The 10551-nt window shown below is 40.4% G+C and overlaps 1 protein-coding gene across 1 annotated transcript; it reads right to left on the bottom strand.

Annotated features, from left to right (window-relative positions):
• Window positions 1-389: 389 nt before the first annotated feature.
• On the bottom strand, window positions 390-8770 carry LOC102221575 (ras-related protein Rab-4B). The gene is made up of 8 exons (XM_005804122.2): window positions 8606-8770; window positions 5358-5438; window positions 4426-4540; window positions 3688-3750; window positions 2479-2633; window positions 2294-2389; window positions 2009-2184; window positions 390-1922 (listed from the first exon to the last, which is right to left on the bottom strand). Exons 1-7 carry the CDS (start codon window positions 8619-8621, stop codon window positions 2069-2071), a joined length of 642 nt encoding a protein of 213 aa, XP_005804179.1. The 5' UTR covers window positions 8622-8770; the 3' UTR covers window positions 390-1922; window positions 2009-2068.
• Window positions 8771-10551: the final 1781 nt, after the last annotated feature.

Here is a 10551-nt window from a genome sequence, read left to right on the forward strand (position 1 = left end):
CAATATTTTGACTATTTTCAAATGAAACTTTTGACACTCCTACCAACCCCTTCGACTTTATTCTCGACATTTCAACTTTATTCTCAAATGGGAAATAAAAAAAATACATAAAAAAAAAATCTACCCTAATATAAGTATTAGGGTCATTTGTTTTCCTCCAAATGACCCTAATACTTCCTTATAGTTTGTGTGCTTAAGTAGTCGCTTTTAAGGCTGCAAACAGATTTCTGAATCATCACTTCCCCACGCATGAATAATTGACCGCAAAGCTTGAAGACGAATCTGAGGGAGCATGAAAGCTTCCAAAAGCAGGAAGCTGCACTTGCTGTCAGATTCCTGAACCAGCATTAGCTTGGAGAGCAGCATGGATCATTGGGAGTTCATGAAGGAAAAGCCCAGGAAGAGGAGCAAAACACTGGTTTTTAATAAAAAGGCAAATGACTCCTAATCTGTCAGTGCGTTGGGACTAGACATCAGAGAGGTCCTACCGCCTTTACTTTTTAATATCGCTCAATATTTACATGTTGGAAACTTTGGAAATCAAATTTCCTCTTTGTTCCACTTTGACGTGGAGGGGAGTGAAACTTTGGAGTAAAACACAGTTTAGGTCAGATATTTAAATGAATAGTCACCTTTTAATTTGGGCTGAAATTAGTTGTTTCAAGTGTTCTTTGGAGTATAAAATTATTATAGAACATACAGCTTCAATGGCTTCGAAAACAACACGTGTGAAGATGTTAAATTGTAAATACATGTGTGCATACAGTATATGTATATACAGTATATATATATATAAATATACATACACATACTCTGCTCTGAACCCTACTGAAAATGTGAAAACTCTGCTCCACAGTTTGAGCCGTCCCGAAACAAATTTGAGAAGACTGGCAAAAACGTCCAGGCAGAATTATTATTATGGCTACAAGACGTGTAGTTTCTCTACAGCTAGCAAAGAGAAATTTGTGCAAATATTACTGTATGTTTATATATGAGGGTTCATATGTAATTTTGACGCTGTGTGGACTACAACAACAACAAGAAAAGCCGCAATCAATTCACATTGGTGCTCCCAATTCTTGCATCTAAAACTCATTGCAACTGTATGGTATATAATCATTGCAGGAAAAAAAAGAAGAAAGAACAGGATCAATGTGGTGGATGAAAGGATGCAAACCTCTGACCAAAACTGTGGATTTAAAGTATGGAGCATAACCTAAAAGCCATCGCTCTGCATCATTACAGTGCATTTGCAATACAAAAACCAAGCATTTTCCACTTCAACACTCAATGATTGAACACTCTGGGTCTGAGTGAGCTCCACCTGAGCCCCACTACTCTTCAATTTTCTGATCAAACGAGAAGTATCACAAGATGACAAACCACCGACATTACGTCTGATAGAAACCTGAATACGACATTTTTAAGCCAAACTATGGAGGAAGATGACCTCTTTTAAAAGTACACATTTAGACCGTTTATCACAGAGTCACTATCGGTTACGATTTGCTTCGATTAACTAATCAGCCGAAGGCCGAGTGATGAAAATGCTCGAAGGAGCTTCACAATCATTTACAGTCAATGAAGTGCAAACTTAGGAAAACATCTTATGGTTGCTTAAAACCAGCGTGGGAAAGCGAAGACGGAAAACGACGGGAGAGAAGCTCAAAACAAACAACCCTTGACTTGTCCTCCTCTGGCATCTTCGTGCCTTCTTCGTGATCGTACCGTCTTCGCACTGAGAGGGAGGGGGTTAAGCTGTCCAGATGCGGGATGAAAACCTGAACCACTCAGGTAAGGAGGCTTACCAGAGGTTGGAGGTCAGGGGTCAAAGTAGTGCCCCCAACCCACCAACATTGATCCAGGTGGTCTAAAGTGCATGAGACAGCAGTCGCACACACCCAAAAACACCTGGAGATGAGCTGCAGAAGAAACGGACGTTGTCTCATCAGTTTCAGAGTGTTGAACAGTGAGGTGATCCAGCCTCGGTGGATGACTTGCTACCTACCTGTAGGGGGCGGTCTCTCCATATGGGCCAGCGGGTTCAAGTAAGGTCGGAGTCTGACCCCTAGCAGTTACACTGCTGCTTGTTTTGTGTCGTCGTGCCTCTCGGCTGCCGCAGCTGCCTCAGTGAGGCGTCTCCATATTGGATCCCTGAGCCCATCCTCTCAGGGTCCAACTCCCCTTTAAAAAGGAACCAAAAGGAAAGAAAATGTCACCATAAAAAAACAAATTAAATATATCCAAACTCTGGCAGAGGTCCCCGTCTTTACCAAACCAACTTAAAGCGTACCTGAATCTATCTTGTTGAGGATAGTGCGAGCACATTTCAGGAATCCCTCCTCGACGTTTTCACCCGTCAGAGCGCTCGTCTCCAGAAACATTAGTTCTGTGTACAGGGCAAAAAACGTGCGGGTAGAATTTCATGAGTCAAACACAGCCGCGAAATGTTTGCGAGATAAACCCAACGCTAGTTACCGTTCTCCTGAGCAAACCGCGAGGCTTCCAGAAACGTCACTTCTCTCTCCGCGTCCAGGTCTTTCTTATTTCCGCACAGGATGATGACGATGTTGGGGCTCGCTAGTGTCCGTGCGTCCGTCAGCCAGTTGGTCAGCGCATTGTAAGTTTCACGGCTGCAACGCAACAAGTTGAATGAAGTTTCAGTGTGGAATATGAAATGAACAAAGGGTATTTTTCACATTTCGTTCGATTAAAAGTACAAACTTGCATTTTATCATTTTTAACTTGACAATGACTATGAGTGGGAAGAAACAGCATCATGAAGACCAACAAACAAAGCAGGCAGGACAGAGGGAATGTTGTGGAGAAGCTTATAACAGTGTAAGGTTAGAAAACAAGATCCTAGAGTGGCCCAACTGCAAACCTGGTGGTCCAGCTAAGCCTTTTCCCCATGTTGACGTGTTGGCAATCACCACATACATACGTAGTGGTACGTGATATACATAATATTGCTCAACAACAGCCTGTTGCGTGCCTTGGTGTCTATGGCAACATGAGGTCAGTGAGGTAAAACAGGGTGTAGGCCTGTATATTAATGTTTAACAGCTGTTTTCACTGACAAGCACAGGCTGATGTAACTCCTTGTCCGCACAGTGATGAAATGAGGCGACTCGACCTCAATCTGCTTCCCATGATCTTTCTCCTTCCCTTAATCCAAGAATGCTGACTGCCTCCCTGCTGCCCACAGATGAGACCTCACTTTGGTTACAGAAACTCCAAACTGGATCACATTCCTTCTCTGCCTCATTCCCCTCCCTCAATTTCACAAAACGTTACTCTTCATCTTCACGTCTCACTGTATCTACTTAGTCATTCGACTATGGGGACTGTCCATAGTCGAATGACTATCATATTGTCGAATGACTACTCATATTTTACAAAAACAAACAGAGAGAAGATCGATCTAAAGTGAGTAAAGCAGAAAACTATTTGCAGTTGAGCTTCAGACAACAGTACATTTCGATTTTGAGTCCAGCCAGATGCAACTGCACATACATACGTAAGGGCGTATGTATGTGCAACAGATCAAAATGATTTGGTTTTGGACGGCTACCATCACGGAGTTGTTTTTGCTTTTTTTTTTTTTTTTTTTTTAAACACAGATCATTTTAAGTATAAGAGGACATAAAAAAAACAGGAAGTGAAGTTATTGAGTGCAGTGATTACCTGGTGATGTCATACACCAACAGGGCTCCAGCTGCTCCTCTGTAGTAGCTACGCGTCACAGAACTGTGAAAAGACACAACGTAAGACAAAAACGCTCTCTTCATGCAAACACTCGACTTCAATACACTAAAATTATTTCAGAGAGCAAACGAACTGTCACAATAAGCAATAATTCAATTAGTCGCATGATGAATTGAAATTAGCGTAATAATTTCTGTTTGAATAATTGTCAAAGAGATGGTCCACTTTAATATCATTGAAGAACCGACATTTTGAAAAATGCTGCAAACATTTGACATCCAGAAAGATGTGGTTCGTTTCACTTTTTATTCTTTTTTTTTTCATTTTTACAAAAGTCCTACCTGACACTTTTGCCTGTCTACGTTGACAGATAAATACTTTATGAAAAAACAACATTTTGGTTACAGATCCTTTGTAAGCTATTTCTGTTCATTTATTTTGGATTTTTAAATGTTAAATGTCCTAAATATTCTTTAAAAATTAAACACTTTGTATTTACATTAATATGCCATTACTATTGTTGCACCAATTGAAAATGGTCTCAAAATGACAATATTATTGTTTATCGCAATAACTTCAGGGACAAGTTATCGTCCAACAAAATCTGCTATTGTGACGAGTCTAACTGTCACTCTGCATGTGGGCTTGGTAAAAAAAAAACCCTGATCTCGCTCACAGACTGCCGAAACTTCGGCAGGAAAATTCACGAGACGTTACCGGAATCGCTCCTGTCCGGCAGTGTCCCAGATCTGCAGTTTGACCGTCTTCCCGCCGACATTGACCACCCTGGAACCAAACTCCACGCCGATGGTGTGGTTGGAGTCCTGTTTGACTGCACAGGAGTGATGGGACAGTTTCAAAACGAAGAAATGTCATATTTATGTAGTTTACACTGCAGTAAAGAAGGACACAGCTTTATAGGCGTTCCCACCATTTTAACCCTGATATCAACTGCCGTTATTGTGTTGTGTGTTTGGAACTCTTGGATCGGCAAACTTTGTTTGAAATTTGCCGATCCAAAAGTGTGACAAACATCTGAAATCTTTAAGTGGGGAAAAATACTTGCTCAGACTGCTGCATCTCTCCTGATCTCACTGGAAAAACTGAAACCAAACATTCACTAAACCAGAGATTTATGTGAAAACTTGAAACATTTACAATATAACGTTTTATTTAAGCGTAATCCTTGCAGCTGACAGTCCTGATTACATTAACTTGACAGTTTAAAAGTCCAAACAGTTTAAATACTGTTTTACAAAATGTCCCTTTCACTCTGAATGACAGGTTTATTATATACACTTGAACAACGTTGACTTTTATGAAGCTATAATGGTCTGTTCTGTCAAAACAGCTTTCGGATTTAAACTCACTCAGGACACTGTTGACCTTCAAAATGGCAAAAAGTATAATTTTCATCAAATGCTCTAAAATTAAAAAGTAGAAAACTGTCTGTAAAAGACAGTTAAAGCCATTCAGCTGCAGAGCACAATACGTACAGTATAATTAGCAATACCCTGCACTAAATGTCAGAAAACAGGACCGGCATACACTTTGTTGTTGTGGTTTCATTCTGCGAACCCGTGAGTCAACAAATCTTTTTTTTTTTCTCCCCTCAGAAGGACGGCTGACCTCTTTTAACTGAGACTTACACTTGTTCTCGATGAACTGGTGGAGGAGGCAGGATTTCCCAGCACCAGCACTGCCGATCACTAGGAACTTGAACAGGAAGTCTGCAGAAAAGATGAGAGGAAGTAGAGCTGAACGTGAATCATCGACGTTGGCAGCAGATCGGCTGTCGCTCTTTGCACCAGAGACGAGCCTCGGATAAACTCCTAATCCTGTTAAAGCCATTACTTTCACAGCATCCGCCAAACTCCAGTCACCCCACTAATCAGAAAACCTTGAATGTAATCTTTCAGGCTGTACAGGCTACGGTTGTTTGTCGGAGGTCAAAAATGGTTTTAGTGTAGCAAACTTTTCATGTCTCATGGCGAAAAAACTTGGACATAGAAAAAAACGTTGAAGATATTGATCGGAGGACTTGCCACCTCAGAAGCAAAAGGGAAACATAATAAATGGTTTCCAAAATATTTAGCTGATTAAAACCTGAACCATTGAGTCAATATTTTGTTGAATCACCTTTCACTGAAAGTCTGTCAGGTTTCAATGTAGCTCTAAATGCCATATCAAAGTTAGCAATAATACAATCTGAAAGGACTACTTGGATAGTACATGATTTTGTATAAACAGTCAAGTATTCACAATTAGCATAGCAATTACATATATCCAGTTGGGTGGTCTAATAGCCCTAGATGCCCACTTATGATCAATACGTTTCAGTGGCTGAGATGGCTATGGTCACTAAAATTGTATTAATGAAAAAAAAAAATACTGTTAACAAAATTGTCCTTGGAATATTCAATAATAGCATGATAAGCACTTCTAATACCGTTTAGCCCAGAAATTTTCTCCCATTTTCTTTGTAAAATATTTCAGACTCAATCGCCTGGATAAAGTGTGTCAGTGAACAACCTTTTTAAAATCTTGCCACAAGTTTTCAGTTGGCTTTGGGCCTGGACTTTGACTGGGCCGTACGAACACCTGAGAAAGCCTTGAATTAAACCATTTAATTGTAGCTCTTCATCATGTCAGAGTTGCCGCTCACTGGAAAGATGAGCCCCGCCAAACCCAGTCTCAATGATTTTGCAGCTTCCAACAGGTTTTCTTGTCAGGATCAAGGGGAGACCACTTAGGCTACCCAGCTCCTGCTCACCAGTATAATGCAAACTCTGTCTTTCTGTGAGATTTACTTATTGTGTGGTTTTGCAGCCACCTTCACCAACTCAGTTTATGGTGCGTCACTGTTGAGGCGGGCGGTTCCATTAACAACACCAGCTAGAGGTCAGATTTATTCCACCTGATTAGCAGTGGTGAATGCATTGAAGTGTTTTGCTGCAAAACACAGTTTCCATAAGATAAAAATTGACTCAAAAGGCAACATTTCCGTTCGAAAAGCTTGCCACAGCTTTTCAGACATCATACCTTATACCTTGCCTCATAAGAACTGCAAACAGCCGTCAAGTTGTCAAAGAGACGGAGAAAGTTGTACATGAAATGCTTTCAATTAGAGATGGATAAAATTTGGCATCATGACACGTTGCCTAAATTAAGCAATAAGTATTGCAAAAATGATCAAGAACACACACACACACAATTATTTGCAATCTTTGCTATATTTTGGATTTCAGAGCCATTTTGTATAGCTTAAGCAAAAACAGATTTGTTAACACTGCTGCTTTTAAAAAAGGCACTAAGCAGGTATTTCCGGGGTTCCTACAAAACTCTTTGCTAAAATGCCATACTTTAGCCAGACTCAAACTTCTTGAGCTTATAGTCGGAGGCAAAAGTACGGCAACAGATGAGGAAAAAAGAAGAAAGGAATGAAGGCATTTATCGTGTATTGCACCATTTATCTTTTCTTATAGGAATTTTCATTTATCATTGTCACAATAAAGTCCAATTAATGATGTTTGGAACCCCCCCAAACTTGTCAAATTGTATATTTTTTTCCTATTTTCTCAACCTATTTACCTTTACTATTTTCTGTTCAATAATAGAATCAATACATATCAATATGATTGCATGCAGCTTAGTAATACAAATCACACTTGTTCATGTGACTGGTGTCCTAAAGAGGAGTATTACAGGCGGATATGGTTTTCAAAAGCAGAATCTGTGTTTGCGGGGATACGACTGCTCTGTCATGCAGTCAGAGCCACACAGTTACCTAAAATATAAGTAATAAATAGTTCCTATTGCCATTTTTATTGTTATCACAATAGTACTGCAAACAACAACATTGCAATAACATGCAAACATAAATTAAATATTAAATAAATTCCAGCTGCAACCGATTAACATGCAACTACTGCTTCATGATGCTTTCGCTGTTTGCAGAACCGATGCTTCAGTGAAGACAGTGTAGGGAGACTGAGGCAGAAATCGATGAAAGGCTTTTATAGCTACCATTAGAGCTGGCACTTTTCCTCAAATATACAACCCCCATGGATAAAGTTTCATACAAGGAGTGAGGCGGCGAGGGGAATTCAAGTAGATACAGACGGCGAGAGTGGGACTGGGAGTGCAACATGGTGTGGCATTTCAAAACATCTGTGATGTGAGAATCGGTGTGCTCTTGGAGCTTGCAGCAGACAGAGTCGAGGTAAACAGAAAACTGACAATTAGCACAAGTAAAGAAATTGAAACAGTAGCGGCTCCCGCTTTATGAAAAGGAGAACTTTGCAGTTGCTTTGATTCAGGATGGGGAACTGATGCACGACACGTTTAGCTGCTGCACATCTACAGGTAGCTGCGGCGTCATAAACCGCAGCTCCGCGGAGCTTCCTCTTTCTCGGCCTCGGACGAAAGGCTACTTCTTATTAAACTATCACCACTCAAAAAAATGCGGCGAGGTCATTGCAGCCAATATGGATTCCTCTGGCTTAAAATTCAACCAACCAGATTATCGGATTTTCCGCAAGAACCATCTTTGCGGCCCGACAAAGAGCTGCTGTTGCATTTCGTCAGAAGTTTAGTCAACTTTCACTCACCACGTCTCTCCATCCGTTTGCTCACGTTACACCGACTGCTTAACGGGGCAACATAATCCTCCATTGCTGGACAAGCGTGTTAGCTAACAGACGCAGAGGTCTCAAAGTAATTCAGTTAAATGGTAGATATAAGCTTAAAATGCTCACTATGAGCGCAATGAAGCGTCTCATCGGCTATATTTACACCAAGCTAGCTAGCGGCGTTGCTAAGAGTCAACCTGTCACATAGGAGTACGTACAGGACAGAGCCATGAACGTTTAACAACTAAATTTACACACCAACCTACCGTATGTCTCAGACATCTTGACCCTCGCTGTGTCAAGGACCCTTTTACGGTTCTTTCTGGTATATTTGCAGCTGTGTGACCGCTGGGTTCACACCTCTTCAGGGGTGTTTATCTACGATGCTAGAGGTTTCCTTGATCCCCTTCTTGGCTTCCTCTGTTCTGACCACAACCGAACGCTTGCAGTTTACGTGCTTGCGTCATCGGCGTTCCAGTTGTGTGGCGTTCAAATTTCCGCGGAAATGTCGGAGTCGAGTTTCACAAGCTTTGTTAAAAGCAAGGTTTTCTATAAGTTTAATTTATCCTTTGACGTCCTATGTGTTGGGTGAACTAAAACGCATTCTGTCATTTCTAAGTCAGATGAGACACATAAAAAATGGACTTGAAAATGATTTATTTTTAAAACTTTTAACTGCACTTAAACAAGCTTAAATTAGAAATGAGAAAAGTTAATGTTAATGTTAAAATCTTAAATGCAACATTAGATGACTGTCACCATCTTTCCAGTTTTTTCCGTTGCTATTAAAAACTTATTTAACCTTCAGTTGGTAGGGAAACCAATGGGTTGTGATATTTCACAAGATAATTTACAATGTAATCCAACATTAACTAAATTTCTTTGCAATTTCGTAATTGAAACATAAAAGGAACATGTTTAACAATAGAGGTTGTACAGTACCATGTGTGAAAGACTATAAATGGATTGCAATATTATAAAGCAGCATCAAAGAACATACTGTACGTTGATATTTGATATTCTGCTAAAGGATATGGCTTATTTGTACAAACACGAAGGCCAGGGCCCACATTGGGACATTGCTGTTGTTTGATTATTATAGAACCAGACACTCCATGCTCCCTGAGCAATCTTGAATATCATAAAGTGAGATAGCAAACAAAAGGGCCAAATATGCAACAATAGACACAATACCAAGTTTAATGCAGCATGTAAAAGTAAAACACAAACTTGTTTTGGAGTTGGTTTGTTCCCTTGCTTGCCTGACTGGTATTTCTCAGTACTTTTATGGAAAAAATACCATAAAATACTATACTGTGAAATACATATCTAAACACAAGTGTTTAGACACGCAGTTCTGTGAGTGCGTATCTAAGCCACTGGGTGGCAGAAAAACATAATGAAACATCCAGAGTTTTCTTGAGACAGCAAAATGCAGATTAACTTAGTTTGATAAGCATGACAACAGTCCAGACCTCTTTGTATAATGTCGCAAGAAAATATGACTCTTAAACAGCATTTTGTGTCATTTTTAGAATGTATTTATATTAGTCTCTTCCGAAAACTTTTTTCTGTTTGCTTTACTTGACCTAATTTCCATTTGTTGGCCCCAAAACAAGCACATAAATACCTCAGGATCCTCCTGTGCTACAGAGAGGCCCGCAGAACTGTGGTGTCCTTGGCCGAATATTTTTTTGTTTGTTTGTGTGAAAACCGAGTTAACTGTGTCCTTTTTGTCCCCCTTCTGTATCCATTCATCACCTCTTAATGCCTGCTTTCATACACACAGACACACAAACAGAAGAGAAAAAAAAAAAGAGCCCAGAGCTTGGAGTGCCGGGCAGCCTAAGGGCAACAGGTGATAAATTACAGAGCCTCCCTTTCTGCTGCTATCCCTCAGAGTTCCTCCCTGCCTTTGTTCTGCTTTGGCAGATTCACTCATCCTCCCTGGCCTTGTTAAAAGCTCTTTTCGCAAAGATTAAAGACAGAAGGAAACACAAGGCTCAGCGTCGTGTGGGGGCACGGATGTTTTTCTAAGGTGGGCTACAAGAAAGGCTGCCCACAAAGGTGTGCAACAAGGAGGGGATTTTGCTTCCGCTAGGTGCTTTCCTTTGTTTCTTGATGCTCGTTCTGTTTTTGTTTCTCTTGTTTCTGTCTTGTCTTCTTGCATCAGCGCAGACATTTGTTTGACTGGTGTGGCAAACAAGACATT

Source organism: Xiphophorus maculatus, chromosome 18 (genome assembly GCF_002775205.1).
Source record: "Xiphophorus maculatus strain JP 163 A chromosome 18, X_maculatus-5.0-male, whole genome shotgun sequence".
NCBI classification, from domain to species: domain Eukaryota; kingdom Metazoa; phylum Chordata; class Actinopteri; order Cyprinodontiformes; family Poeciliidae; genus Xiphophorus; species Xiphophorus maculatus.